The 27,952-nt window shown below is 49.2% G+C and overlaps 9 protein-coding genes across 9 annotated transcripts; 3 read left to right on the forward strand and 6 right to left on the reverse strand.

Annotated features, from left to right (window-relative positions):
* Positions 1 to 711: 711 nt before the first annotated feature.
* EDB82DRAFT_75749 (cyclin-like protein) lies at positions 712 to 2,650 on the reverse strand. The gene is made up of 5 exons (XM_025729579.2): positions 2,611 to 2,650; positions 2,417 to 2,476; positions 1,162 to 2,346; positions 971 to 1,109; positions 712 to 919 (listed from the first exon to the last, which is right to left on the reverse strand). Exons 2-5 carry the CDS (start codon positions 2,423 to 2,425, stop codon positions 831 to 833), a joined length of 1,422 nt encoding a protein of 473 aa, XP_025588790.1. The 5' UTR covers positions 2,426 to 2,476; positions 2,611 to 2,650; the 3' UTR covers positions 712 to 830.
* A 1,308-nt stretch (positions 2,651 to 3,958) lies between these two features.
* EDB82DRAFT_425808 (mitochondrial 54S ribosomal protein uL2m) lies at positions 3,959 to 5,193 on the forward strand (the record flags this gene model as incomplete). The annotated part of the gene is made up of 3 exons (XM_025729578.1): positions 3,959 to 4,901; positions 4,965 to 5,038; positions 5,092 to 5,193. The coding sequence occupies 3 exons, from the start codon at positions 3,959 to 3,961 to the stop codon at positions 5,191 to 5,193; spliced, it is 1,119 nt and encodes a 372-aa protein (XP_025588789.1).
* Positions 5,194 to 7,883: 2,690 nt separating this feature from the next.
* EDB82DRAFT_471975 (PAP2 superfamily-domain-containing protein) lies at positions 7,884 to 9,363 on the forward strand (the record flags this gene model as incomplete). Its single annotated transcript, XM_025729577.2, has 2 exons — positions 7,884 to 8,065; positions 8,154 to 9,363. The coding sequence occupies 2 exons, from the start codon at positions 7,884 to 7,886 to the stop codon at positions 9,361 to 9,363; spliced, it is 1,392 nt and encodes a 463-aa protein (XP_025588788.2).
* Positions 9,364 to 9,745: 382 nt separating this feature from the next.
* EDB82DRAFT_489591 (casein kinase II, regulatory subunit) lies at positions 9,746 to 11,436 on the reverse strand. Its single transcript, XM_025729575.2, has 3 exons — positions 11,056 to 11,436; positions 10,644 to 10,889; positions 9,746 to 10,590 (listed from the first exon to the last, which is right to left on the reverse strand). Exons 1-3 carry the CDS (start codon positions 11,113 to 11,115, stop codon positions 10,123 to 10,125), a joined length of 774 nt encoding a protein of 257 aa, XP_025588787.1. The 5' UTR covers positions 11,116 to 11,436; the 3' UTR covers positions 9,746 to 10,122.
* A 306-nt stretch (positions 11,437 to 11,742) lies between these two features.
* Positions 11,743 to 15,616, reverse strand: EDB82DRAFT_489596 (RIC1-domain-containing protein). Its single transcript, XM_025729574.2, has 3 exons — positions 14,998 to 15,616; positions 12,776 to 14,944; positions 11,743 to 12,727 (listed from the first exon to the last, which is right to left on the reverse strand). Exons 1-3 carry the CDS (start codon positions 15,376 to 15,378, stop codon positions 12,017 to 12,019), a joined length of 3,261 nt encoding a protein of 1,086 aa, XP_025588786.1. The 5' UTR covers positions 15,379 to 15,616; the 3' UTR covers positions 11,743 to 12,016.
* Positions 15,617 to 16,309: 693 nt separating this feature from the next.
* Positions 16,310 to 17,150, reverse strand: EDB82DRAFT_521244 (uncharacterized protein; the record flags this gene model as incomplete). The annotated part of the gene is made up of 3 exons (XM_065609076.1): positions 16,310 to 16,847; positions 16,900 to 16,965; positions 17,014 to 17,150. The coding sequence occupies 3 exons, from the start codon at positions 17,148 to 17,150 to the stop codon at positions 16,310 to 16,312; spliced, it is 741 nt and encodes a 246-aa protein (XP_065465759.1).
* Positions 17,151 to 19,379: 2,229 nt separating this feature from the next.
* On the forward strand, positions 19,380 to 21,540 carry EDB82DRAFT_75904 (pyridoxal phosphate-dependent transferase). The gene is made up of 4 exons (XM_025729571.2): positions 19,380 to 19,814; positions 19,870 to 19,903; positions 19,965 to 21,115; positions 21,181 to 21,540. The coding sequence occupies exons 1-4, from the start codon at positions 19,578 to 19,580 to the stop codon at positions 21,436 to 21,438; spliced, it is 1,680 nt and encodes a 559-aa protein (XP_025588783.1). The 5' UTR covers positions 19,380 to 19,577; the 3' UTR covers positions 21,439 to 21,540.
* On the reverse strand, positions 21,420 to 23,610 carry EDB82DRAFT_76081 (cytochrome P450). The gene is made up of 4 exons (XM_025729570.2): positions 23,512 to 23,610; positions 23,192 to 23,396; positions 22,625 to 23,138; positions 21,420 to 22,563 (listed from the first exon to the last, which is right to left on the reverse strand). Exons 2-4 carry the CDS (start codon positions 23,355 to 23,357, stop codon positions 21,642 to 21,644), a joined length of 1,602 nt encoding a protein of 533 aa, XP_025588782.1. The 5' UTR covers positions 23,358 to 23,396; positions 23,512 to 23,610; the 3' UTR covers positions 21,420 to 21,641.
* Positions 23,611 to 24,553: 943 nt separating this feature from the next.
* On the reverse strand, positions 24,554 to 26,706 carry EDB82DRAFT_471981 (glycoside hydrolase superfamily; the record flags this gene model as incomplete). The annotated part of the gene is made up of 3 exons (XM_025729569.2): positions 24,554 to 24,709; positions 24,891 to 25,244; positions 25,300 to 26,706. The coding sequence occupies 3 exons, from the start codon at positions 26,704 to 26,706 to the stop codon at positions 24,554 to 24,556; spliced, it is 1,917 nt and encodes a 638-aa protein (XP_025588781.2).
* Positions 26,707 to 27,952: the final 1,246 nt, after the last annotated feature.

Consider the following 27,952-nt stretch of genomic DNA (forward strand, 5'->3'; position numbering starts at 1 on the left):
AATAGGAACTTAGTGTAAAAATCTATGGGTGTCAACCCGTTTCCAAGGGCAACCATTTATGCATTAATCATCGTCTGTGTAAAAACAACTACAACATCTAATACCTGATAAAACAGGGAGGGAATGGGAACGGGAAGGACATTCTCCGTCAACAATGAAAGGTGTGACTTAAGTTACTTCGTGAAATGTAAACTTCATTCCTGCCCCCCTGGGCTCCTCCTCCATAACCCGGTCATGGTATATGTACAATTTTTCTATCACAGGCCCTTTTCACGATAGCAGCCGAGATACAAAAGTGCCTTTCGTTGGGGTCTCTACTCAAATCATCGAGGCCCTAGTTAGGCAACCAGATGTCAAGCTCAGCTTGCATCAACAAACAACCCCATGGCTGATGTCGTACATCTTTCCATTACTCCCCGTCCAGTGCCCCATAAATAGGCCGTCTGTACAGACAACTCCAACCAGCCGAACCAGGCCCTTGAATTCCTTCGCCAGTGACTCCATGCGCCATGTATGAAGACGAAAAGCATGCTTTGGAAAATGTGCAATAACCAGACAATCGCAAACAAAAAAAGTGCAGATGCTGTCCGCATGTCAGACAGAGATAATGTGAATCCAGACCAGTGAGGCAAGTGCTCCTGAAAGCATTTTCGCCCGAGTATCAACAGATGTGTGGTATCGTGATGGCCCTAACGGGTGACCAAAGAACGTCGGTGATCTATTAACGTCATGAAGCGGCGGTACATTTTATTCCAACCGCGTGCCGAATATCCTGTTGTTCAGGTTATCGAATAAGAGATGCAGTAAATGCCGCGAGTTGTCGATAGCATCTATGATATTTGGTCAAGACTCAGTTCAACATCGGTAATGCCGAAAAGAACAGCATTCTTCTTGGCCCATTGGCGAGCGAGGAGTGAGGCTTTATAGTAAATTAGTCAAAGAATGATGCGAAAAGATGATATAGACATACCCCTCAAAAACTTCTTGGCAGCATACTTCTTGTCAAATGCCTCATGCGCAACAGGGCGAGCAAGGTAGTCGACCATGAGGTGGACGACGGGCTCGACCTCATCTTCAGTGTAACCCGCATAGTAAGATAGGGTGGCATCCTGTGCATGGGTCAGCGAGTGTTATATCATATTGTATTGTTTGTTTACTTACCCATTCACCGCGGTCAAGCATTAGTCGCGCCAAGTACATGGCACCAGCAGCGACGTGACTCGGTCTGTAGGCCATAAATCGATGGTCCAAGAGGCTAATCTCCATCAAGTACTTTCCGATGGTACGAGACTGGATGTCATAATTGTCGGCCTTGGAGACTCGGCGGAGGAAGTTCATGGGGTTGGGGTAGCTTAGATCATAGTTGAGTGTGCTGAGGACAAATCGCTCAGCGCTGAGAATCTCAGCCTCACTGAAACCATCATCGGCAATACGCTTGAAGTTCTCGACATGAGGAGAGAGGACCTCTTCGTACTTGGACGCGATGAACATAGCAGTGATACCCACGAGCTGGAAACGGTCAAGCTGAACAACCTTCTCCGACAAGAATCGATCGATAATGTTAATGGCAAGGAAGAGAGTTTCGGGAAGCAGATGGAAACGCGTGTGCACTTCAATCAGCCAGTCAACCAGGATACCACGCGTCTTCCACTCGAGGTCGTCTTGGTGAGACATATATTGAGGGTTGGGAATCGACTTGCACTCAAGGTCGCGGAGGTATTCGAAGATATCGTTGGCGTATTCGGCAACCATGAGAGGATCCTCAAGATCCTCGTCGTCCAAGTTGTTGACACCGGGTGGGTACTTGAAAGGCGCGTCCTGGACTTCGGTCTTCTCAACAGAGACTTCAGGTTTTTCAACCTCAGTCTCTTCGGGCGTCTCTGACCGCTCATTCTCTTCAGTCAGTTCAGGCTCCTTGGATGATGGCTCATTTTTCTTGACAACGGCCTTTGGTTTGGTGTCTGCGAGGACCTTTCGCTTGTTGTTGATTGTGCCAGATCCGGACTGAGTAGGCTTGGAGTTCGTAGTCTGGGAACTGAGAGCAGGTCTTGTGGGTCGCGCGGTCTTCTTCTCTATACCGGTGGGCTGAGCAGCCTTTGAGACCAATCCCTTTGCCTTCTTTCCAGTAACACCATCAGCCTTTCCAACATTGCTGACATCGCCCAATGCAGCGCGTTTCCGCGTGTTCGCAGCGGTAGTACCGTTAACTGTGGACTTCTTCGTTTGCAGAGCAGCTTTAGTAGGCATTGATAGCTCGTCAACCTTGAGAGCAGCAGCCTGGGCTCTTGTGAGACGCGTCGTGCCGCTATTCTCGTCGTTCTCGTTGCGCGTGCGAGTAGCCCGAGCCTGCTGGTCACGTTAGAATCGCTGATTGGTAGAGACACTCGAGCTTCTCCATCGCGTCCGAGGGACTTACTGTAGGCATCTTGGCTATCTAATGGTTATTGATGGTTGGAAGTTTTACAATGTGATAGTGCTAGGATAGACCAGTTAGTTGACGCGTCAAACGGGAGTTCAGAAAGAGAGAAGGCTGAAATGCTGTCGGTGTGTAGGCAGATAGCGGCAATGTTGCTGAGACAGCGCTATATAAAGAGAGATCTAGTCACGAACCTTTGAATCAAGCTTGGTGAAGACACCGTGAAAGGAATGTTGTGAGTCGGGATGTTATGGCAAATCGTCTGATGCTGTATGTTAGTAAGGGTGACCCAGCCCGGAAGAGACGATTGTGGAATGAAGTAAACAAGGTGTGATGGGAAAAGACAAGAGTAAGGGGAGCATGGGGCGGAGACGATGTTTATGTTGAAGAACAGTTGCAGTTGTGAGGACGATGGATGTGTTTTGACGAGCGGGTAAGGAAGATGGGTTGTGGAGGTCCACTAAAGTGGGCACGTACCCCTACGCGGCTAGACAGGTCGCGTTGCTCTAGGTACGTCAGGTTTCCAAGCGTGATGTCCCACTACGAGACAAAGGATTGGATGTTGACAGGAGCAGGGGGATGCAAAAAGCTCGGGTTTTTCACCTTCGACTTGACGTATGGAAACGCGCCTTGAATTCAGAAACTGAACCGCGGTGTGCAGCAGTAGAGGGAAATGCACAAAATTGAATAGGGCTAGGGTGATATGGCAGAGAGGATGCTGATAGCGGTGGACGGGATAGGAGGAGACTGTACAAGGATGAAGAGATGAATAGTAGGCCTGTCCTGGAGGCAATGGTCGATCAAGTACGAACGGGTACAGCGACAGACGAGAAAAGAGAAATTCAAATTAAAGTCAAGTCGATAGATGGTGGTGGACGGGTCTTGACATTTAGTATGGAGGGGCGGGTAGGATGAGATCAGTTCCAAACGCGCCTGCATCCAGGTGAAGTCGCGAAAGCCCTGGAGCGTCGACAATCTTGGAAACGCTACGTACCACTTCCGGTCAGACCAGTTTGTTTGTGGGACATCCGCCCTAGCAACCGCCCATCAACAGAACTGCTATTGGTCCAACCTCGTCGCGCCGTACTGGTGGGACGGGGACTTACTCAACTGGAGCCCTGTAGCAGAGACGTGATGGCGTCTGTCAATGATGAATGGTGTGGCGGTGCGTGCCACTATGAGGGGAGTCTGTGGCTCAATCCTCTCCCGCCGGCACAAAGTTATTCAGTATCCGAAGAAATTTCAACGTCTCCAATAAGGCTGTCTAGCTACACCAACGGGCACAATTGGTGAGCGTCGGTGCGTTTGCGACGGTCCGGGACATTTCAATTCACATCTCAGTGCCAATCTGAGGAAAATTGGGTACCCCGTGGTTGATCTTGATCACCAACCCTGTGGGTTCATTCTCCAGCAAGCTTCTTCAGCAAAACTAGCTCACCATCCCCTCGAACCGACATCGAAATTACCTACACACGACGGATACCGGCCTCCATGAAGATTTGCTGCTAGTAACATTCAGTTACATATAGTTCGTGACCGAAAATGCTCCAAACCGGTCTCAGCTTCGCGGTAGCGAGGCAAAGCCTCCTTCGCTTTGCCCTAAACCGATCTTTGCCTCGAACATATGCGACCATCAGGCGTTCCAACGAAACCACAGCAAGTCCGAAAGAGCTGGCCGAGAACCCCGAGGCCCAAGCTGCCATTCTGCGAGTCTACAAGCCCCGATCACCTGGTGTAAGACATCTTAAGCGACCAATTAACGATCATCTTTGGAAAGGACGACCGTTCCTCCCATTGACATTTCCCAAGAAAGGTCAAGCTAAGGGTGGTCGTAACGTGTCAGGAAGAATTACTGTGCGACATCGTGGCGGTGGTGCGAAGAGGAGGATAAGAACTGTCGATTTCATCCGTAATCGACCGGGCCCTCATCTGGTGGAGCGCATCGAGTACGATCCCGGACGAAGTGCGCACATTGCTCTTGTTACTGAGAAGGCAACCGGACGCCACACCTATATTCTTGCCGCCGATGGACTAAGGTCTGGAGATATCGTCCACAGCTACCGTGCGGGTATTCCCCAGGATCTCCTCGACAGCATGGGTGGTATTATTGATCCGGGTATCTTGGCTGCCAAGACTGCCTTCCGTGGCAACTGTTTGCCTATGCACATGATTCCTGTCGGTACTACAGTGTTTGCTGTCGGGTCAGCTGCCAGACGAGGTGCAGTTTTCTGTCGCAGTGCCGGAACCTCAGCTGTAGTGGTCAACAAGAACGAAGAGACAAAGGACGACGGCACCAGAGTCATGACTGGCAAGTATGTCGAGGTACGACTACAGAGCGGTGAAGTCCGAAGAGTCAGCAAGGATGCTTGTGCTACCATTGGTGTTGCGAGTAACATTCATCACCACTACCGCCAGTTGGGTAAGGCTGGACGAAGCCGATGGCTTAACATCCGACCCACAGTTCGTGGTGTTGCTATGAACAAAGGTAAGAGAGAGATACAAAGATCCGCACGTTTCTCGAGAGACCATGTATTGATATAATGTACAGTTGACCATCCCCACGGTGGTGGTAGAGGTAAATCGAAGGGTAACCGCCACCCTGTGTCACCCTGGGGTGTTCCAGTAAGCCAACCAATCTGTCAAGAGTTATATGGAGTAGCTAACGCATTGTCCAGACCAAGAGTGGCTACAAGACCCGACGCAAGCACAACAGAAACAAGTGGGTGGTTGTGCCTCGACCCCGAAACAACGGAAAGCGCCGCGACAAGGCCAACTAAGAGAGTTTACGGAGCCACGTGATGAGTTGACGGATGGGATGAAAAGCACATGCCAAGTCAAGAAAGAGTTGGGCTTCAGTGCATTGTATATTATGACGCTGCATTGTACTATATGTGACATTATAGATAAGGACGTGATGTGCGTCTTAATCCAAATTTTAGGAAAACGACCCTTGTACTCTGGTCACTGTCGATAGATTTCATGTTGTACGTGTGAGGTGGTCAAACGTATCCGTCGTCTGTCAAATATTCCTTGTCGTCAAGGACCCAGGAGCCAGTGAACCTCGATTCGCTCTTTGGCGTTATACCGTTGATATCACTCCGCATCGTAGCCAGGCAGGTATGTAGCATAAAAGTCAGTACTGCTTTGGTGATTGATAGAAATATTACATCAGCTTTAGTGAGGGTGTCGTGAAGACCACGGGACCAAATCTTTCAAAACACAACGGCTCCCGTTATGGAGGCAACGAGGCAACAGGGTACATATCTGCTCTTTCAGAGTGTATAAGCAAACTACGGACCACCCCCTGACAGAACACAGGGGTTTCGAGTTTCACCTTGGTGAGAGCATTGCATTAACCACATGAACGAGCGACCAGGGATTATTTGTTCGCAGTAAAGGTATCCGTAAACACTTCCATTATCTGAAGCAATTGAGTTATTATTTATAATAGACGGACGAAGGCCAAGACAATATTTTCTTTGTGTTCCGATTACCGAGTTGATTGTATAGTGTCCGTTCGAGGTACGGAATAGCCAATAAGCATTTGATAGAAATCAGTGGATGATCAGAATTTCTTTGCACAGCCTCATCTAGCTGGTGACAGGCCCACAGCCTGCTGGGTAACAGTGTTCAACGAGGCACAATAAGCCGAAGGTCCAATATAGGAGTAGCTTTGGTGTCTTTTGGTAACAGTATCCTGGGGTCTAGAAATGAGAATTGAAAGGATGCCTTGTTTTCTTTTTCTGATGAAGGGCTATCCGTCATTGACGTAGACGAATGGGAGAGTGGACAGCCAATTTAAGGTTAATTCTCACTGGGGAATTATGATTGGCTATGAAGGCTCGGAGTTTCTAGACGGGAACAAATGACCGCAGATCATGGCAGGGCTTGGCCACGGGGGTCGTCCCTTTCAAGGAAGCGGTACGACGAGAACCTGGGTTTTGTGTTGGTGAGCACTTACCTACCTAGGTACTTTAGTGCTTTATACCTACTAATCTAATGGTACTCCGTACAGAGTATACATTGGACAATGAGCACCAAGTAAGGAGTGGGCATTATAATAGTCAACATCTGTGTCCTGCGTAGTCGAATGAAGCCCAAAACAGCGCAGTTTTAAGACCTCGAGCGTCCCAAGTGACCATTGACCAGCCAGGGTTGTAGAGATAGGACTGTGGTTTTTATTTCTACTGTTTTCTCTGGCAAAACCTACCTATGTAAATGTGTAAACGTCTAATACTTAATCAGTAGATTACTACAACGTGACATATGCTGGGAGAATTCAGTATGATTTCTTTCTATTCATCCTCTAATACAGGCAAGCAGATGCTGCAATACATGCGAGAAGATAGCCTCGAACTTTTGTGATCAACCAGTCACAAATCCATACCTAGGATCGGAATGAATCCATTATGAGCGGGTACCACGCGAGCATTTCCCCAATGAGGTTCCGTTTACGCCGCTGACGCTACAGACACTGGACTCGTCATAGCCTCGCCTAGGTAGTACTGTACTATAGGTGGTATCTATACTTTAGAGCACTAGACGCGCGCATGCTCAAACACTCACGAGAGAGAAACAGATACCATAAAAGGGGGAGAAATTCAAATGAAGGGAGGCTTTGAAAACGACACTTGAGTTGACAGGGCACATAAAAGGTTCCCCTAGGAAGTCAAGCATAATTCTTCTATTTCGAGATCTAACCCCTGCCCACTAGGTAACTTAGCACCAGGTGCCTAGAGCCTCCAGCTCGTACCTGTACCTGTGCCAGTACGGGTCATGTCCCGCACTGCCAACAGCGGCACTGATGTCCACGTAACCCCCAATTACCGACATCCTTAAGCCCCCCTGTGAGATGCCTCAGCCCCGTTTCTTACATCAGTTTCCAAAAGCCAACTTCTCTGGTAAAGGTAAAACCAGGCGCGCCCAGATCAAGCATAGAAACAAGCATCGTTAGTTACCGTTTGTAACTGATTTGAGAACACCAATTGATGAGGGGCTTCTCTTCTTCTCTTTATATATAAATGAGAAAAAGACGTGCGAGGACGAAGTGAGACATCAACTGTATCCAACATTGACCCCATATTCCACTGTCCTTATAGTCTATGCTCATCATCGCCGTATCCATTTTCAATCCCTACCTACTCAAAGACCCTAGACTCACATTGCACAAAGCTGTTACCGCTAACTACTACCCTTCGCTTGGCTTGGCTAGCTGCTTTCTTTTGGCCTCTTTCGCATACACACACCTCAACTCCCTCGCTCTATACACGCCCCAAGCCTCTCCCCCAGACACAGCAAACCTCCCGTCTCGAGTGTTCGTAGAAAACGGAACGGAAAACGGGGGCTTTTTTCCCAAACCCAGTCCGTGACGACAAGCCCCAAGTTCAAATAAACATCCTCCCCCCGATTCGGCGCTCGATCTTCTTCTCCCCTCTTTCTCGGTTAGACTATGCATTCCTATTACAAGATGGGCGACTCAGGTTTAGGAACGATATCTAATGGTTTGCGAGGCCGTCGCTTCCCCATCCGACTCATCCTATCCTACCTTTCCGACTGGATTATTTGCTTCGTCTTTGTTGGCATTGGAGGCTGGCTCGACAAAGTTGCGCCTGCCAAGCGACCATTTTCACTTGTCGATCCCAACATCTCGTACGTCCAAGTCTACCTGCCTAGTAGGCATGGATAGAGCTGCTATCCTCTCTGCTCATATTGCCCTTGAAGCTAACCATCATGATAGATATCCCTTTGCCGAACATGAACTCGTTCCCGCTTACCTCCTCTTCATCCTCGCCATTGGCGTCCCTTTCGTCATCGTCGCCGTCGTCTCTTTGATCTTCGTCCCCGGTCCGACCGTCCCCAAGGGCACCCCAAAGACTCTCATCTGGCAGCGCAAACTGTGGGAGCTTCATGTTGGTGTTCTAGGACTCGTCCTCTCCCTCACGCTGTCGTGGTTTTTCACCAGCTCGATGAAGAACTTGTTTGGAAAACCTCGACCCGATCTTCTCGCCCGCTGTGAACCCGACATAGAAAATGTTACGAAATACCTTGTCGGTGGTTTTGAATGGCGTAATATGACTGGCCAGCTCGTTTCCGCTGCCATCTGTCAACAGAAAGACAAGTATAAGATCGATGATGGTTTCCGTTCGTACCCTAGCGGCCACTCATCCTCTGCTGCTGGCGGCCTCATCTACGCTTCACTTTTCATGGCTAGCAAGTTTGCAGTCACAATCCCGTTTGTTATGCCCTCGGCTGCCTCTGTTGCGGGAGCTGCAAGCCATGCTGCTTTCCCTTCTCGTATCAGCACTGGTCCTATTGTTGATCCCTACGAACCTTCGCGCGCCCGCGGTCTCGACGGATCCTTCTCTTCGGCACCTATAAAGGGACAAGAAACCGCCAAGGTCCAGTCTCTACGTCGCCAAGCCGCTGCGCCCCCGATTTATCTCCTCGCTCTTGGCCTTTTGCCTTTTGGCGTCTCCATCTTCATTGCTGGTTCGCGCTGGCACGACCGTCGTCACCACGGTTTTGATATTCTGTTCGGTTATTTAATGGGTCTCATTGCCGCCATCTTTGCCTTCCGTTACTACCATTTGCCAATCCGTGCAGGCGCAGGCTGGGCATGGGGTCCCCGAAGTGACGAGCGCGCATTCTGGGCTGGTGTTGGACGACACGGTTATGCCGGTACAGACGAAGAGCTTGGCTCATATGCCCCAACACGACGTGACACTGGTGTGTCTGGAGACACGTCGTACCCACCCATGACATCTGCTCTGGCACAGCGAAATGTTCGCTCGTCATCTAATCAAGAGGAGCCTCGCCCTAGCCAGAACTTCCAGGACGTGGAACTACAGCGTATGGACGACTCCGATCGTCTGGAGAATAGGTTTCCTGACAACCGGTTCGCTGAGAGCCGGTATGGTGACGCACATTATGCCGAGAACCGTGTCTAAGAGCCATGGAGCAGCTGTGCATGAAGATGGCGAGTCTCGTAAGGGAAGTGATTCCATGTCATTATATATGTGTGTAATTTTTCAATTGCTGCGTGTACGGTATATCCAGGTTCAGGGGCAAAAGAAATGGATACCCGTAGAATGTCGGGAAGGGTTGGATTTCCTTGATTGTAACAGGTAGCGAAGGGCTTGCGGGCAGATAGATTACTTGATATTTGGCACGATATGACACGAACAATGAAATGACCGATTTATACCATCTGTAGCTTGATGTTGTTGATATGACCGCTCAATGTGCAACGACCATTAAACAGGCGATTTGAATCTCCCATTTTCAGAGTACGCATGTACCTGCCTGACAAATTTACTTGGAGATTTGATGTAGTAGAAAACAGACGCTTCTTATTGAACAACTATAATTCAAGAAAATACTATTTCACCCATTTGTGATTTGTACCTGCCCTGCCATGCCAGCCTTGCCCTACATTGACTTGCCGCCAAACGCCGATCCAGAACCGAACCAACAGGAACGAAAGCAACAGAATAGTCCCTCCTTGGGAGACGACGGATGTCCATCCAGTGGGAGGCCCATGTCCCGTAAATTGAACCGATTAGGCATCGAGAAAGTGAGGATGGTCTTCCTGGGGTGTCCGTATATGCCCTTTGCGCCAGCTCATGCGGCCTGTTTATGTGACCTCAGGGTTTATTGCCAGTGCCCTGGCATGCACTCTAATCTTTTGTGATGAATCGAGCAGCTTCCTAAAGGCCCTCAACAACAGCCATGCGGCCGTCTATTCCCTCAAACTCGAGTTCCTCGTCGTCGTCCTCTTCTTCATCCTCCATCTCGTCGCGGAAACCAGTGTCGATCTCGAGCTTGCGAAGTCGACGACGCATCTCGTCGCGCTTAGAGCTCTGCCAGCGAATCAGGGCCGCAGAGGCGTGAACCTTGAATCCGTAGACACGGGGGACGTATCGGTCTACGCTCTTAGTGGGGATGAGGGTAGGATACACTTGAAAGAGGATATTATGGAACGAGGTGCCAAAGTAAGCGCCGTCAATGGCGGCATGGCGCGATGATTTGGGATTGTAGATGTCCTCGCATTTGGCACAGTAGAGCTTGACTGGCTTCAGGTTGGGCACATCAGAAAGACCCATGGGAAGGAGAGGGTGGGAGTGGCACATGACACGAGGGCATTTTCCAAACTCGGCCTTTTTGTACTTGTCAAGCTATGGTGTTGTCAGTGAGTGATTAGACGAGGGACTGCGGTGAAAGTACGCACCATTTTTGATAGACCCCTAGTCGTAACAATATAGCGAGCATGCACAAGACCATAAAGGTGCCTCGCAGACTTCTCTATGGCTTCGCGCATCTCATCATCACACTCGAGATCAAAGACATCGGTGACGAGATCCAGCGCATATTGGTAGTACTGAACCTCGGTGTTTAGGCCTGTCAGGTTGAACCTATCTGTGAGATAGTCCTCATCGATTTCACAAAAGTACTCGTTGCCCCTAGACGAGATAAACTGTGAAAGAAGGTATTTGGTTAGCATGTGAAATGTCAAGTACAAAAAAAAATAGAGAAAGACCCTGGCGACCCCGCGATTTCACAGGCTTCCGAACATCACAATGCGGTGATAGCGGGCACCGATAGAAATCCAAGGCGCGTGGGCATATGGTCGATGTACTTACCCAATCCCTCCAGTAGCTCGTGTAGTCGCTGTCCGACTCGCTCACATAGTCATCCATCATGCTGGGCGCGGAGAAGAAAGAATAAGACTATTGACAAAGACGGCTCAGAGACAAGCTACCATGTCCTAGCTCAAGCTGAAGTCGCTGGATTATGGATGCGCAAGACTCAGTCGGAGTCTTGATATTATGGAGTTGAGATGTGCGTGAGAGGGTGTTGGAGTATTATCGTGGATATCGTCTCGTATGTATCGTTTCGTTTCGTGTCGTAGGTATCGTTGTCGTTAAACCCTGACCCAGTCGGCGGTCTTGCGTGGTCTGGGCTTGAGATTACTGGATGTCGGTAGGCTTGGGGCTGGACTTGATGGTGGGGTTGCAAAAGCCGTCTGCGTCCGTATCTGCTTCTCCTGCATTTGCGATGGGATGGCCAACGAGTAGTCAGGTAACGTGACTTGGTGGAGTACGTATCGCGAACTCGAACCTCCACGCCTGTCTACAAGGTACTACCTAAACGTCTTCTTCACCACCATGAATCATTACAACTGCTTTTTGCGGTGACTCAAAGATAGTAAGGGTTTGCTGTTTAAACCGTGCATCATCTACTAGATATTCGTTTGTTAAACGGTCCCTTGCAAGCTCAGTACCTAAATAAGCTAAATCTACTTTAAAGTCAATTGCGGCCATCAAACACGTTGTGATTAATCTATAAAGATAGCGTTTGATTGTAGCGCGTTTTCTCAAAAATGCAGCAAGGAGATACCCAAAGGATCTCGTTCATCTATTTACTCTATGTCTGCAATATCCTATCAGATGATTTTAGGCCGTACCCTCATTCCAAACAACACAACAAAGCCGGTCCCAATAATGCCACCTTAACCAACTCCCAGTATTGACTCCCGTGGCTACTAAAGTATATAAGTCCCTGTATCCAAATTAAGAAGAGAAAAAAACATCCCGTTATCATCTAAGTGGCGCTAATCGTCGAAGCGACACTGCCTCCTTCACTTCCAGAACGTCTATCTGACTCGGATGTTCCGTCCTCATCGCCGCCTGTTAACCCGTTCCCCCCATTTGTTGCTTGTGAAGACGGAATCTGAAGCCGACTCCCTATACCATCTTGCCCTGAATCTTGTTTGAGCGCCACCTCCACCATCCTCATGGCCTCTTGTAACGTCTCGCCCGTTTCATCCATGGCCGCCAGGAAACGTGCAAGTTCTTTACATAGTTCCCAATCGCCCTCTCGCATTGCACGAGACAACAACCGCACCGACTGTTCGGTCGACGAACCCAATTCGTCCAGCGTGTGCAATATAATAAGGTACCCTCCTGCGGTCTTTAGGGACCCTCTCTGGAGAGACTCCTCGAATAGTTCTTGGGCCTGTGGGAGATAGGCGAACAACGTCTTCCATTGCCGAACCTCGGTCTTACGTGTGCATTGTAGCACAATATCGAGATACTCCTTGAACGAGGATAGGAGCGACAGCACGCGAGGTAGCACGGCATCAACAGGCTTGGGGGACGTGTCGACCTCTTCGTCTAACACACGATGTAATAATATTTCGAGGCCATGCGCAAAATATTCCAGTTCTTTGTACTGATGAGCCAAGTTTGATGCCTCAACTGATCTGCTTTGCATTAGATAGAATCGTAACAGATCTGGAAGTATCAGGTGTGTCTGTTTGTGATCAGCTACTAAGTCATTGGTATGGTCTTTGAAACTTACTCTGATGGCGAAATGAAAATATGAAAAATTCACATCGCGACGTTGGACAAGATCAGACTCGACTCCCAATATGATTCCCTTTTCCAACAGAATGGAAAGGGGATAGAAGTCCACAGGGATAGACACCGGGCATGGCGACTCTTTACCATTTTCTCCAGTTGCATCGAGTACTTCACTGATGTCTGGCCAAGCCTTGAGCTCCATTCCATCAAACACCCACAAAGAATCCTTTAGGGCTGGTGGTCCGTTCCGCAGGGGGTTATCCTGTAGTTGCCTATTCGCGTTTCGTAATGGTTGATCTCTGACGCTGGCGTGATACTCCACGTTTTGTGCAATGACGCGCATATCGTATTTGAGTTGACCATCGTCGTTTAGCGACGGTCGCAGTAGGACAAGCTTTCCGTCGACAAGAAAGATTACCGAAGCAACAGCAACGTCCTGGGATGGGTCACCGTCTGTTAACTGCGTATCGGGTAATATCCAACTTAAACCCCGAACACGGGCCGGAGATCTGACGATACCGTGGAACGCGATCTGGCCCACTTGGATGAGCCGTATAGACCCCCCATGGGGTGTAAAGATAAAGTGGTATAGTAAGTTCTCATAAGTGTAAACAAGAAGCGAGTCCTCGCCAGAAGTAGTGACCAGCACCACGGGGGCTGGGACAGTCTGAGTATGCAGAATTTGGGCTGGATCAAGTGCTGTCTCGCGAGAGAAGAGCCGCAGCTCGAATTTCCTGTTTGCCTCTACCGCGGCGACAAGAATATGCTGGTGCCAGCACATACCCCCTCTTACCTGGAATTCGTTCTCCATGGACTCGCTGGCAAACGTCTTCCAACGACCACTATTGACGCTGTAATGGGCAAGTCCACGACGACCTGCTACGGCAACGTATCGACCATCCGGAGAGATGACTGTCTGTCGTATCGGCCACTGGTTTAAGAGGTAGGTCGGAGGTACCTTTGCTGTGTGCCACAAGAAAGGCTCCGCTGAAATACTGGTAAGGTCAGGAACGTCATACCCTCTGTAGACCATCACACTTGAAGGTGTCTGTAGCACTGTCCGGAAGACGTTTGCATCGTTGTAACATCCAGTAACAGCATTTTTGGCCATCTCGAGAGACCATATTGCTTCATGCTTGCGTGCGGTCATCAGGATTTCGGACCCGCCACCCACCCAGGTAGCCCCGGCTATCCCAGATAACCATTCCTCTCCATTGGCGCGCGACGTTGTTTCCTCCGATCCAAAACTATGGCTCCCAAGCTTGCCAAACATGCTCCAGGTGGACCAGCCCTTTTCGAAACCCGCGAAAAGGCAATAGCCATCAGGAGAATAACTTAGAGTTGTAAAGGCTCCTGAAGACGCTGTTGAAACAGGGACTTGGTGAGTGTGTGAATGAGGAATGTTGCCAGCGTAGTCACGAACGGAATAAACTTGCACAGTGCCGTCACAGCAACCTACAGCAATGAGCGAGAATCGTGCGTTTATGACAGCCGTAATAGCACGGTCATTTTCGCCTTGGGGTATATGGAAACAGTGACCTTTGAATAGGCGCTTCGCATCGGGGTCGTCAACCTGGCTTGTCTCTGCTCGGTGATTATATCGCTGGACCGCATACGCTCGCCCACTGCTCGTAATCCACGTCAAAAGATTCATAGGACGATCATGTGTCATCTCGACGATGGTCGCCTTCTTCTCGACCCATCCCATACGGCTGATTATCTCCGTTCTTGTCTGCGAGCCGGTACTGTCTGGAGTCCAACGAATGCACTGGACTGCAGCAGGCTTTCTTGTCGATACCATAAGCTCGTCGTCAAGGGCAAGGGCGCTTTCAATACCGGCATCGACCTTGATAACCATTCTGAAACGCACGCTCAGGTCACGAACCCCTGGTCCTTCGCCAGCGCCCCATAAGATTTGATCAGGGGGTAATCCGGTGAGGCTTCCAATAAGACTCTGCCTGCGTCGCTGCACATTGCTGTAGTTTGCGAAATGAGGTTTATACACACGCGAATCTGAATCGGTGGCTAGGGAGTAAGTGATGAGATAGCCTTGATCGGTGTGTATGACGAGAATGGCGGCGTCGGGTCTTAATAAAAGGTCTACATTCCTGCCATATGTTTGTAGGGAGTAGTCCGACCGAATGACTACGGCTAAGATGACGGCGGGCTATATCCGTCAGTACGAATCGAGGGCGTATCAAAACGACTCGATGGCCTCACCTTGGTCTGCCAGACTGTTATCGAAGTTGTGGTAATAACAGCGAATAAGTTGCCAGTGCGCGAAACTCGCAACGCCAGTATTGGATCTTTTATGGGAATACCTCCGGTCTCAGTGTTCTCTGACACTTGTGGAGGTTGGCTTGTTGGAAAATCATCATGCTCGACAGGCCGAATTCCTGGAGTTATCGGTGTCGGTAATGGTGGAGAGTCGAGGGCATCGAAGGGACCGCGGGGCTGGGAGGAACTTGAAGGACCAGGTGATGGGGTCAGGCTGGAATCGGAGGGACTCGTGAGTCCATCGTGAGAGACGAAAAGTTTGAAGGCTGGAGATCGACTGCTGCTGGTAGCATGGATTCGTGGTGTTCCAATGGGCCAATACATTGCGACAGCTTAGCTGAGAAGCTAAGGGTAGCTGTAGCTGTAGCTGGAGCTGTGGATGTGAATGCGCGATGCTTCTGAAGACCCAGCGCTTCAATGGGAAAGATGTCGCTGTAGCAGAGACCCAAACATGTCCCTGGGCGTTATCCAACTCGAGAACTGGCTCCTCAGCCCATTGGGTTCTGGCGATGTTTATAGGGCAAGGATATTGAAGGTGACGTGTGTTGTCGCTGTGTCGCAGGTGAGCTCCGAGGGATGTTGTCATGGTAGAGGCTCATTGGCGGTTCGTGAGCTTACATAAGGCTATTTGCTCCTTCTAGCATCCGGACATTCCAACTTACCACTAACATGGAAGGTAACCCTTGCTATCTTCGATCAAACTTCAGGTACCTTGCAGCATTGCAACTTTGATCTTTTATCTTGATACATACATCGATCGACAGAATCACAGTTCTTACAATTACCCATCTGACATTATTCTAGTCACGGACTTCCTTTCTCGTGTCTACCGTCTTCTGCATTACCCCAATAGATGCCGTCGTCTCCCTTTTGAACAAACAAACAAAGTAAAATGAATGAAAAAGGACGAAAAAATACAATATGCGCCAACCGATCATAGGCACATTCTTTGTGATCTAATCACCAGTTTATCTTGAAATCCATGGTCATGTGCTGTCGCAGTCCGTAGTACATCAAAACCAGCAAAATAACCAACTCCCACTTTACAAACCGTCGCGAACGTATATGGAAAACAAGCATCGAAGCTCAATGGCTGTGTCCTAGAGTGATCCTTGGTTCATCCTGATAAGGGCTGTCTCCTGTCCTTGAGGAATGTTTGTGCCCCATACGGCATGGCATAATGATTACGCTTCTCATCTGCGAAATTATCATCCGGGCATATTTCCACGGCTACACAGATCTCGGGTTCTAGCCACTAGGCTGAAATCTCATGCAGTACGGTTTCGGTTGATGTTGAGTCTCCTTTTCTTCCGAATGTGGGCGGAGCTGCAGCCGTGGCCCATTGAATGATTTCCATGATCTTACTCGGGTCGCGCCTGAGGCCGGAGGAGAGCGTGACTGCAGACTCTCCGCTACCTGAATGGTCCGAGTAGTGGGATTTGGGTCCTGACATGAATTTGAGGTCCAGCGAACCTAGGTTCGAGAGAAGATCCAAATGGCTTCTGGAAGAGGCTAGGTCCCATGATTGTTTTGTGCTTGGCTTGTACCGCGCATTCCGTGGCTCTGGTGGAAGAATCATCTCTTCACCAACGATGCTGTCAGACAGTTGTCTGGACTTATCTATGCCAGGTGCCATCATGGCGACCACAGACACTGCCACCGCCATCACAAAAATATATTCCCGGAGTACTATTGATAAGTCGTTCAATGATGGTGGGTTTTCAGTGAAAAAACGGGATCGAGAGATTGCGCAACCCAGAGCAACAAAGATCGCAACGCGACCAAGACGTGCTCTACAACACAGTTGTCAGCTTCTACTTTCAATCCGTAGCACGAAGCGCCTACTGTTGGAAGGCCGATGCATGTACCAAGACAGAGACCAGTCCAGACATAGCCAACAGAGAGAAAATCCTGGATTATGTTAGGCGAGTAGGTCATGATAATTTTGTGCTTGCTTACACAACATCACGATAAGGGTACTGCGGTAGCCTCATAGCGACAGTGGCGCCGAAGAGCGTCCCGGCGGGCAGAACGGCCAAGAAATGATATTTGATCTGCTGTGCAGCAGGCACTGCTGTTGAACGTGTGTTCTCCATGGCGATGAACAATTTGGACCAGGTGGCACAAACAAGAGAAAAGACTGAAAACCGTTGGCAAGAATTACTCGATAGCTCTTTACTGAAACCAACGACAGATCAGGCGTGATGGGCACTGTGGCCCTGGACAGACATATCGACCGTTCTCTAGGTTCTTATAATCATGGATACCCTATTTAATGCCCCAGACTAACGAGAGCTTTCGGATTCTCTTGTCGAGACGAATCAATCAACAGATGAGGCGAGCACATCAGTCAACCCAACGGAAAATCGCCCTGTCGCCTTAATTATGGTATGGATGAATGATTGGTTGTGCATTCGACAGAACAGAGCATGGGGTACGACATCGTTGTTGAAAACTACACAGTGGCATTCCCTTGCAGTTCAAGTCCAACACAATGAGAGCCTATCGAGATGATCCACGTACAAGGCGATGAAGTTGAGTTGAAATTAAGTGGTGAGCGGGCGAACCATATGAGGCTGAAATGATTGGCTCAGATCTTTATGACAACTAGCCGAGTATACCTTGAAACCATTTCGACCCAAGATATCGTCTGGTCTGTTCGTCAGGCAGAAACGCACTCATTGGAACCTGGTAAGCCTCACGATCACAAAAGTGTGGGTGCCAAGTCTCCAGCCTTGTTGGTTTTGCCGCATAGCAAGGATCTGAGCATGAACAACATTGCTCTTTTACAAAGGTGCAAGGCTATAGACTTCCAGCCACCGGTTATTGAGGCCCGCTTACGCTGCTGTCTTTCGCAACAGAGCATATCGCCTTGTTCACTTTGTGGTTGGAAATACTTATAAGCCTGTGCTGGTCCGACAGTTCTTTGCCGGGGAGAATGGAAGCAAGTTGTTTTGCTCAATGATACTATTCTCCTATACACGAAACGGAACAATTTGCAAAAGACCCTCGAACTCATGTCGATTTATCCAAGGGAATATTCTCAGTCGCCTGAACGTATTTCTAGTCACCATGTGTCTTTCGTACGACTCAGTGGCGACTTATTCGAACTGCTACCAGCAAGTGGAAGTGCTTGGGTTATGTCAGGATTTATGCATCAAATGCACTCAATCACCAATCTATCGAGCACGGTAAGTTGAGCCGAGTACGCAGCTACGCCCGGGGTCTCGTGCCAGACCGCGAGACTTTGAAAAGACCACCCAGACTACTTTCGATAGACAGGAACTGACGTTTTGGATGGTGCCAGACGTGGCCGCCAACAACACGCACCGAGCCTTTAGTCCAGATATCTCAGTGGCAAGTGCTCGCGGCCTGTATCATATATGGCTGTTCAGTTGCGTCGTTTCTCCGTCGACAACGTTTTCGAGACCAGAATTTATCTGTTACTGTTTCAATATGCGTGTCCCTGGGTATATTGGTAGGGAAGTGCACTGGGGCAAGTCTCGACTATATCATGCTGGTTCATGTATCGTGGTCAACATGCGTGTCGATGCTTGCAAGTGTGGTATGCCTTCATATCCAGCCTAGAATGGGTAAGCAGTATTGAATATGGAAGCCGTCATATGGGGGTATGTTAACTGCCCAGATCTTGAGGAGATACAGGGTCGAAGTCGCCTGTTGTACAGTTTCCTTTGTCTTTCTCATGTTCAACATAAGTCACTACTTGGTCGGCGAATATTACGGATCAATAAGTCTAGGGGCTTGCAACTTTCATGGGCTTTTTTAAGCTCGATGACTTTTATATTGAGCTGTGACGTTGCTCTGAGACATCAGGGTTTCTGAATGGTCAAATATCGATATACTGGTCTTATTCTATACCTTGTACATTTATTCCTCGGCCAGTTCTCTATGACCCAATCTTGTTCTTATCGCTCTCCTTGATGGGTCTTGAGAGCGGGAGATATGCACGCTAGGGATGACATGGGCTAGCTAAGTCAGACCTCTGGGGCGCAAGTGACAGAGGAAAGGGCGCGGTCAAGTGCCGGTATCGTAGCGATAGTTTGACATAGCATCTACCAACAATTGGTCACCGCTTCTTTTTCTAGTCACGCGTGATGTAGCACAAGTAGACAATCAAACCAATTGTACGTAATAGATACCTCAAGCGTTGAAAGAAATATGGCTTTGTGAGATGCTCATGACACGAACCCCGCTCAGAATCCGGGGCCCCGGTATAGGGTATCCGGGATACAGCCGGCTAAGAGCGGGCGGTTCACTATCTATCTGCCCGGCACCGGCGATGGTTTGGTGCATATCGCCCGGGTCCGAAGAGTCAAGGGATTATTAAGACAACCGCTCGTTGTTTATCTAGTGATACCGTATCTTTGATTCCTTTTGTAGTCCTCATAGTGTATTTCTTCGTTGTCATCACATCTACCAAAACTCCATATCCATCCTCCGAAATCATAATCGACCACTAAATTCCATACACGCGCACTGTACTCAACTGTTATCGCAGCATAATGATTTCAGCTGTAAGAGCAGCTAGGCTCAGATCACTGATCAAACACAACCGAACGCTTCATAGCAGCTCGAAATATCTATCAAGCACTGAAGCTGCCCCAGCTGCTCGCCCAGCGCATTATGATACCTCCCAGAAACTTTCAGCCATTGATGCAGTGAAGGAAAGACGACTTAAGGCGGGCAAATTGGTCGCCGGAGTTGCTGCCGCTTCCGATAGTGATATGTTCAAAGGCCCGGTGAGTTATGAAGGCTGAGCGAGTTTACAGCATGAAACTTACAAACATCACATAGACGACAGGGCTACCAAAGTCTAAGCGATGGGATAGTATGTAATACCCCAAAATTGGAAAATAAAAATGGTACTTATGACTTACATTATGTTGCAGACCATCTCAGTCATGAGAGCAGAGTGAGAGAACCATGCACACTCAAACAAGCAGCTCGCCATATGAAGAAGCCTGGCCTCATCTCCCTGGGCGGCGGTCTGCCATCCAGCGAAGTCTTCCCCTTCGCAGAGCTCGGCTTCAAGGTCCCAGTGGCTCCCAAATTCTCAGAAAAAGACACGGAAGAATCAGGCCAAACCGTTACAATCGGAAAATACGATGTAAGAGACCGCGGGGGTACTTACGATCTGTCCATCGCTTGCAATTACGGCCAGGCCACAGGGTCCCCTCAGATGATGAGATATCTGACAGAGCATACTGAAATTGTGTACAAACCCCCTTACGCAGACTGGAAGGTTTGCCAAACCATTGGAAGCACCGGGGCACTAGAAGAGGCACTACGGATGTTTTGTGACAAGGACCGTGGTGATTCTGTGCTCACCGAAGACTTTAGCTTCTCGACCGCTCTTGAAACAGTTGGACCACTCGGCGTCAAGGCCTTCGGTGTTTCTATTGATGAGCAGGGCCTGATTCCAGAGGCTATGGATGAGCTTTTGTCGAATTGGGACGCTAAAGAGCGAGGCTCCCGGAAACCTCATCTGCTATACACTGTTCCCTCAGGCCAAAATCCTACAGGCGCAACGCAGGGCACTGAAAGACGGAAGGCTATTTACACCGTGGCACAGAAGCACGACCTATACATCATTGAAGACGAGCCGTATTACTTCCTTCAGATGCAACCTTACACAGGTCGCAACCAACCCGACGTTCCGCCACCAAAGACGGTAGACGAGTTTGTCTCATCACTCATCCCTTCGCTTCTGAGTATAGATGTTGATGGTCGAGTTATGCGTATGGACTCATTCTCAAAAGTACTTGTACCAGGTTCCCGTCTAGGATGGATCACTGCATCGGAGCAGATCGTAGAGAGATATATTCGACACGCCGAAGTTGCGAGCCAAGGTCCGAGCGGTTTCTCACAGGTTATTCTGTACAAGTTGCTCGATGAGACATGGGGACATGAAGGATACCTGAGATGGCTGATGAACTTGCGGCTGGAGTATACCAAGAAGCGAAATGCCCTCCTGGCCGCGTGCGAAGATCATCTACCCAGTGACCTCGCCAGCTGGACGCCTCCTGTAGCCGGCATGTTTGTGAGTATTTCTCAAGCCATTCGCAATCAATCATCTATACGTTTTACTGACCAACCTTGTGCTAGATGTGGATCAATATTGATTATACAAAGCATCCCGAGGCAGGAAAGCGAAGTATCATGGATATAGAGGAGGAGGTTTTCAACTCATGCATTGAGAACGGCGTGCTCATCGCTAGAGGCTCATGGTTCTTGACTGAAAAGGACAAGGCACCACCAGGACTGTTCTTCCGGGCGACGTATGCATCCGCCACACCTGAGAACATGAACAAGGCCATCGAGAGGTTTGGAAAAGCTGTTAGGGATAGCTTTGGGCGAAAGTGAAGTACTTAGGTAGATCTATATCGCTTGAAATTATAAGCATGCACCGAGTTTGATATGGCGCAAATCGAGAGGGAGGGACAAGGCTTTGGTGTTATGTAATCCAAAGCTAACAATAAGATACGACGAAACCACAGCACCTGCTGTATACGATATTTCAAAAACTCATCGTCCTCATCATAAATCCATTTTTAGCCATTGCTTAATCACTTCTTAGCTTCCCAAAATGCAACATTGACCCCCTGACCAGGCGAAAGAACGATGTCTGCTTTCAGGAGAGGCTCCCCACCATCTATATCTTTCATTCTGCTCTCTACACGCTCGAATTTCTGGAACAGGCGGCAAAGAACATAACTCATCTCGGTCAATGCAAACTGCTGACCGATGCAAATTCTAGGACCGGCGTTAAAGGGGATGTAATCGTGTGGTTTGGGATGCCAATGCGCCCATCTTTCTGGGCTGAAGATCTGAGGGTCAGCGAACGTGTCGCTGATAGGAGGATATAGATCCGAACGTCGCTGCATAACCAGAGTCGAATAAGCGACGGGCGAGTCCTTTAGAACGGGGAGTGGCTCGGAGCCATCTGGACCACCTCCCCGGGGGAGAGTTGTATCCTTGAGAGCAAGGCGAACATTAAATGGCACAGCTGGGTATAGTCGGAGCGTCTCATTGAGAACAGCCTTGAGGTAGCTCATGCTCTTGAGATCCTCGTATGTAGGTGTCCTCTCAGTGCCAAGTGTTGAGAGAATCTCAGAACGTAACCTCTTGACAGCGTTAGGATGCCTTCCAAGCTCATAGAGAGTCCATGAGAGAGTCGCAGCAGTGGTGTCTCTTCCTGCAAGAAGCACGGCGATGATCTGATCGCGAAGGACCTTGCGATCACGTGTGAAGCCGGCGAGAGCATGGAGAAAGGTGTAGCTGTGGTCGTCCTTTGCCTTGGAGTTCAGCTCTTCAGGGCTTAGGCGCAATGCCCGCTCAATGTAGAAGTTGATGAAGTGGTTCACCGTCTTGAGTCCTCGCCAGAATTTATATTTTGGCATGATATGGCGAAGTTTTCCTGTGCGAGCGATGATGTTCTGAATGCGCTGGACGTCATTGAAGGCCTCTGCAAATTCTTGCCTTGGGGTACTGGGTCACAAGTGTCAGTTGTTCATGGTATGTTATAAGTGTGGTGGGATCTTGTACTCACGTCAGAGACTTGACATCCCATCCCAAGAGAAATTCAGTGGCTACATCGAGAGTATAGCGGAAGAACAAATCACTAATATCGAGAACTTTACCATCTAGACCCTCTGTAGGAACAGGTTGATCTTCTCCATGAAGAGGTCCTCTGTTGGCGATAGCTTTAAAAAGTGTCTGCATATGAGCCTCGAAACAGTGCAAGTCACTAACACGGTCTCGTGTGAACTGGGGCCTGATGAGCTGGCGACTAGCATGCCATGGAGCTCCATCAGTAGTAAAGATGCTATCACCAAGAAAGTCCTTCCATTCCGCATGGAATGGCTTTCCCTTTCCATAATCAACAAACTGCGTGGCCAAGATAGCCTTGAGATTGGTTGGGTCAGCGGTGAAGATGGTTCGAACTCCCAGGAGTCGATTCTCGACGGTCCATGAATTCAAAGCGCCAAACATGTCATCGCGCCAGGTTGCTAGGTTCTGGTGTTTGACTGTAGACGCGACGAACCTCGCAACAATGTCAAGTCCTTGAGAGTTGAATTAGTTCAAAGAAGCTTGAGACATAGGAGGATGAACTCACCCCAAGGAGCATATGTTTTCATATGTGGTCCATAGTGACCAAGACGTCTGATTCGTTGGTGCTCATCGACACGGCAGACGATGGAGTAGATGCAGTATGCGACAAAGAGGACGATGAGTGTGGTCTTGAGAGAGACCTGCTCAAATAGAGCTTCCACAACGCCCATATTGACGAGGCTTGTTAATGGGTTTGTAGGAGAGAGACCCTTGTAAATAGATTATTAGTTGGATTTAGTATGGTATGAACCAGAATCGGCGGGTTCTAGATAGTTGGTTGATCAAGTGGGTAACGCTATGAACCCACAGACTTCAAGGGCATACCTAGTCTGCTAGTTTAGACATAAGTAACAAGGAATCCGCCCGCCTCAAGCATTGCCTTTAGTCCCGGGAGACGAAAGCCTATAAATACCACAGTCAATCACTATATCATATGTCAACTATCCATCTACCTTCCCCTCTGTTAGGACATTCTAGGAACGGACCTGTCCTGGATAACAAGGTCTCCGTCTCCGCCCTCGAAGAAGGTCAAGAACAAGACGTCACTCATGAAACTCTTCCCCTAAACGGTATAGAGCAGTTCTCTGGGTTCCTTAACGAGGTGTGCCCAAAGACCAAGACAATGTGATGGAGCGTGATTGTGCCACTTGGCCATCCGTATATGCATGACTCTGTTGTACTTATTGTGGCTACCAGTAGGCGGGAAGGGAAGTTTTTTGTCCTTTGCATGATACGGCGGGGTACACCATAGTTGATGTTTCATGTATGGAGAGCCTTTGATTTCCCTTGTTCCCATTTCCATCTTTGTGCATCATATAATTTGATGGATTGGGGATCGTACGCGATGGAACAACCTTTAAGCTGTGAATAGTTTTATAAGCCACCACAGGTAGAGTTCAAACTGGTAAAGCCATTAACAACGTCTCTCGCAGATTTAAACTCTCATCGGCCTCTCGAGTTACTAAATGGCCTATCGGATCGGAAGGGAAAAGCCTCTTTGAGGTCAAAATACTGGCGGGGGTTGGTGAGGATTGACTCAGTTTAGTACTCAACGATTAGGATACCCGATTCGGAAACTCGACCTGGAAGCATGTCCACAGACCCTCGACAGTCAGAAAGGTGAGTCTTCTCAAGGTCGCTCCAACTATGTACCTTGTACGTCCCGTAGACTATCCTTGTCAGATGGTTGGTTGTATTTGTTGAACCAATCATTTATTCTCCTCTTCGTCCCCGGATTTCTTCACATGCCGAGGTCGTCGTGGCGTAGTATTGATCGACAACTTGACGAGACATCTCGAGAATTTAGATGCAGTGCGATAACACCCACCCGCGGTCCGCGGCACTCCGATAATTAACTAAGTATTGTTCAGATGAATGATTTATTCCACATGCTCGTCTTGACCTGGACCGGTTGGGAAGTCACATCGGAGCCGGCCTGACCCACGGAGCCGCTCCTGGCACCGAGAATCCGGCCCCGCATTCCATCACCGTCTCCATTTTCGATGAAGAAAAGTGAGCGGTGCTACGTAATATGAAAGAGGGGAAATAATTCTCTATTCAAAATGCTGAGAACAAACTATGTACAAAGTAATTCGTAATAAGTACAGATGCACCACGCGTCAAATTTATCATCCCTCGACTTGCGCACACTCGGTGGCATTGCCCTGTGTACAGAAGGGCATCTGAATTGGTGAAGCACTCACTCCTCGAGCCACCATACGCTCGCGCATCTCAGCCAGTCGCGGTGCAGCATCATACTGCGATCTGTTCTGGCCTGAGGCGTCAGTTCGGCCTGACCAGAGAACTTCTCCCATCACTGCAGCGCGGGGCCACACAATGGTATCGAGGTTAACACTGTCGATAGTCTCAGTCCATACGGCCGCCTCACCACCAAGCACGCGCTTGGCTGCTTCCTCGGATAGACCGGCCCGAGGATCGTGGGAGTAGATGAGCCGCCAGCTCTTGGTAGGACCGCACCAGTCGTTGAAGGGGTAGTATGTTTGAAAGGCATCGCCGTTGTCAAAGTTGAGCCACTGTCCACGCCCACAGTCAAGGTACTGTTTGTTACCAGTTAGTCAAGTCTTGCGCTTAGTTATTTTGTTGATAACGCACCCAGAAGTTGTAATCACTATCGATTACCTTGTGACCAGCCTCAGCCAGGGTCTTGATAGCACCGCCACCGAGCCAGGACTGAATCACAACGTCTTTACCCAGAGTCATGTTCCATTCGGTAATCATCTCCTCCCAGACGAACGGAGTCATGCCGGCATCTCGAACCTTGCCGTGAGTGTAATCGACGAACTTTTGCAAAAGAGGCGCCAGAACCTCGGTCTCGTTAGAGCGCACATCAGGGTCAAGTCTGGAATCGTTGTGGTTGAGCTCGTCTCCACCAAGGTGGAAGTAAGGACTGTACTTGGAAATGCGAGGGAAGAGGTCATCAAAAAGAGTGTCGAGAAAGTCATAAACATCAGAGCTGTTCATGCGGAACGCACCACAGGGTGGCTCCTTACACCACCATTGATAAGGCTTCTCATTGTACGCGACAATGAGATCCTTATAGGCAAGCTCAACGACACCGATATGGCCGGGCATGTCAATCTCCATGATGACCTCGACTCCGCGGTGGATACCATACTCATAAATACCGGCAAGATCCTCAGGAGAGTAGGTCAGGCCTTTGCGGTATGCACCCTTTTCGGCCAGTTTGGGTAGGGCTGGGATCTCGAGAGGCCAGGACTGCGAGTCAGTGATGTGAAGGTGAAGGCGATTCAGCTTGCTCCACGACATGGCGTCGATTGTGCGCTTGATGTGCTTGACTTCAAAAAAGCTACGGGCAACATCGAGAAGAATGCCTCGATGAGGGTACTCGGGCTCATCCTGGATCGAGACAGGCGCGTGCGGCGTGTACCAGGAAGTGCCAGAGCTGTGCTTGAAGAAAAGTTGGACAAAGGTCTCAAGTCCATGCAGGACGCCTGTAGAAGACTTGGCCTTGATGGAAGCCTCGCCCTTTTCAGAAAGTGAGAGAGAGTACGACTCGTCAACCTCACCATTGAGAGGCTTGAAGGTACTCTCGTCATCCTCCTCGGTCTGGACAATCTTTAGCGACTTCACCCACTGCTTCTTTTGCAGGTCAGGCTCGAAATCGGAATCGCGTTCGCGAAGCATCCATGGGACAAAGTTGTCCTGGAAGATGCCCTGGAGGGCACGAGAGACGCCGGCTTGGACGATTTGCTTACTGCTGAACTTGGAGCCAGCATCGGGCTGGTAGTTGTAAGTGTAAGGGATCTGTTTGTGAAGCAAAGTTTCAGTATTGAGCTGCGCGGTATGGTTACAAGCACCAGAATCGGAATCAGAACCGGGGAGAGTCCAGCATACAAAGCCTCCATTATAGGTGATATCAATTGTTTGATCGATGAAGAAGGCCTTGTCTCCAGTAGAGATCTTCTTTGGCACTGGCCATATGGCATTGGCGGGGGTAAAGGCGAAGGCGGCAACGGCCAGAAGAGCCTTGGACCACATTGCGCCGAGAGGTGAGATGAAATGAGATGATTGGTATGGCCTATAGAAGCTGAGTGAGGGAGGCCGATCTTTAAAGAAGAGACGAAAGTGTTCAGAGTGCCAGGCCCCGTTTAATAAGACCAGCGATTATCCTCCAGCTCCGCCTCGTGGTGTGGCTGATCCTTGAGGAGCTTGCGGATGCTGAGTGGGTGGGGAAGAGAGGAGGCCGATTTCAATGAGATCTTCGGCCTTTGTTTTTGATATACGAATACCAATATTATGATGCTGGCAACCGTTTCCCTCCAGGTACAGAGAGTGAGGTGCAGTGTAGACAACCTTGAACCGCGACGTTACGTTACACTGCAGTACGTACCACTGCAACTGCTGTAATTTGGAGATGGTTTCTTGTTTTTGAAATATGAACTTTTGTGCTGGTGCATTCAAGCAAAGAGATACCTGAAGACGGGAGTCAAGGATGACAGCTCACCTCCTAAACTATTCTAATTGAAGGATGTTCCAGACAAGGTTGGCCAAGTGAGATCGCCAAAAGAGGCGCCGCAGCCCCAGCCGAGCTCCCGTTAATATTCGGCAGCTACCTACTAACCCACCTACAGTACCTTGCAAGAAAGACGCACTTGTCTTGTGAAAATGGAGTCTTACTCTATCGGCGGGATCTGATATATAATCCAATTGCTACTATATTTGCAACAGTAGGGGCTGGAAAATGATTCTATAGGTCCATTTCTCGGGGAGACAGAGTACCGCTGAGATGCAAATAGGCGCCTTCAATAAGCGGTAACGGGCAGCTACCGCCTAACTTGGTGGTACAGCCCCAGCCCCAGCCCATCAGCACCAGTCGGGGAAACAGCTCCCATAATTTATTTACACTCCCGTTGTCGGCGAGGCTGGTTTCATGCAGCCCAAGCTCATTGTTACATTGTGTCCGCACTGCAGTAGCCAGGTGAGCAGTGGTTGGCTGGATGGTTGGTTTACATGGCATGGTCTATAGTTCATATCTTTAATACTAGGCAGGTCTAGTTGTACAGTAGATCCCGAGCTTTTTTACTGCAAGAGAGGTAGCAGTGAGTGGCGGGAATGTCTCAGCTAGCCGACTCCTTCTTCTAGACTATCGAATAAGTCCCATCCTGAAGGGCTCACCTGATATCAACAAGACAAGTTCAGAGTTGTAACAAAGCAGTTGATCAAGTTTGAAAGAGGAGAAATGTAACATTAAGCACCAAAGGGTGTCAACCCAAACCCCTCTTCC

This window comes from Fusarium venenatum (assembly GCF_020744135.1).
Source record: "Fusarium venenatum strain MPI-CAGE-CH-0201 chromosome Unknown EDB82scaffold_1, whole genome shotgun sequence".
Classification (NCBI taxonomy): Eukaryota; Fungi; Ascomycota; class Sordariomycetes; order Hypocreales; family Nectriaceae; genus Fusarium; species Fusarium venenatum.

Excerpts from the sequence above, each read along its gene's own strand:
- EDB82DRAFT_75749 (XM_025729579.2), bottom strand. Across the intron at positions 1,110-1,161 it reads TGCTTGACCGCGGTGAATGG|GATGCCACCCTATCTTACTA; the intron begins GTAAGTAAACAA and ends ACCCATGCACAG. Across the intron at positions 920-970 it reads TGCCAAGAAGTTTTTGAGGG|CCTCACTCCTCGCTCGCCAA; the intron begins GTATGTCTATAT and ends TTTACTATAAAG.
- EDB82DRAFT_489591 (XM_025729575.2), bottom strand. The coding sequence starts at position 11,115 with ATGATGGATGACTATGTGAGCGAGTCGGACAGCGACTACACGAGCTAC. Across the intron at positions 10,890-11,055 it reads CGAGCTACTGGAGGGATTGG|TTTATCTCGTCTAGGGGCAA; the intron begins GTAAGTACATCG and ends CTTCTTTCACAG. Across the intron at positions 10,591-10,643 it reads CTAGGGGTCTATCAAAAATG|CTTGACAAGTACAAAAAGGC; the intron begins GTGCGTACTTTC and ends ACAACACCATAG.
- EDB82DRAFT_489596 (XM_025729574.2), bottom strand. The coding sequence starts at position 15,378 with ATGTATTGGCCCATTGGAACACCACGAATCCATGCTACCAGCAGCAGT. Across the intron at positions 14,945-14,997 it reads TAACAGTCTGGCAGACCAAG|CCCGCCGTCATCTTAGCCGT; the intron begins GTGAGGCCATCG and ends TGACGGATATAG. Across the intron at positions 12,728-12,775 it reads ATTTTCATTTCGCCATCAGA|ACACACCTGATACTTCCAGA; the intron begins GTAAGTTTCAAA and ends GATCACAAACAG.
- EDB82DRAFT_75904 (XM_025729571.2), top strand. The coding sequence starts at position 19,578 with ATGATTTCAGCTGTAAGAGCAGCTAGGCTCAGATCACTGATCAAACAC. Across the intron at positions 19,904-19,964 it reads AAAGTCTAAGCGATGGGATA|ACCATCTCAGTCATGAGAGC; the intron begins GTATGTAATACC and ends ATTATGTTGCAG. Across the intron at positions 21,116-21,180 it reads CTCCTGTAGCCGGCATGTTT|ATGTGGATCAATATTGATTA; the intron begins GTGAGTATTTCT and ends ACCTTGTGCTAG.
- EDB82DRAFT_76081 (XM_025729570.2), bottom strand. The coding sequence starts at position 23,357 with ATGGGCGTTGTGGAAGCTCTATTTGAGCAGGTCTCTCTCAAGACCACA. Across the intron at positions 23,139-23,191 it reads GAAAACATATGCTCCTTGGG|GACTTGACATTGTTGCGAGG; the intron begins GTGAGTTCATCC and ends TCAACTCTCAAG. Across the intron at positions 22,564-22,624 it reads TGGGATGTCAAGTCTCTGAC|TACCCCAAGGCAAGAATTTG; the intron begins GTGAGTACAAGA and ends CTTGTGACCCAG.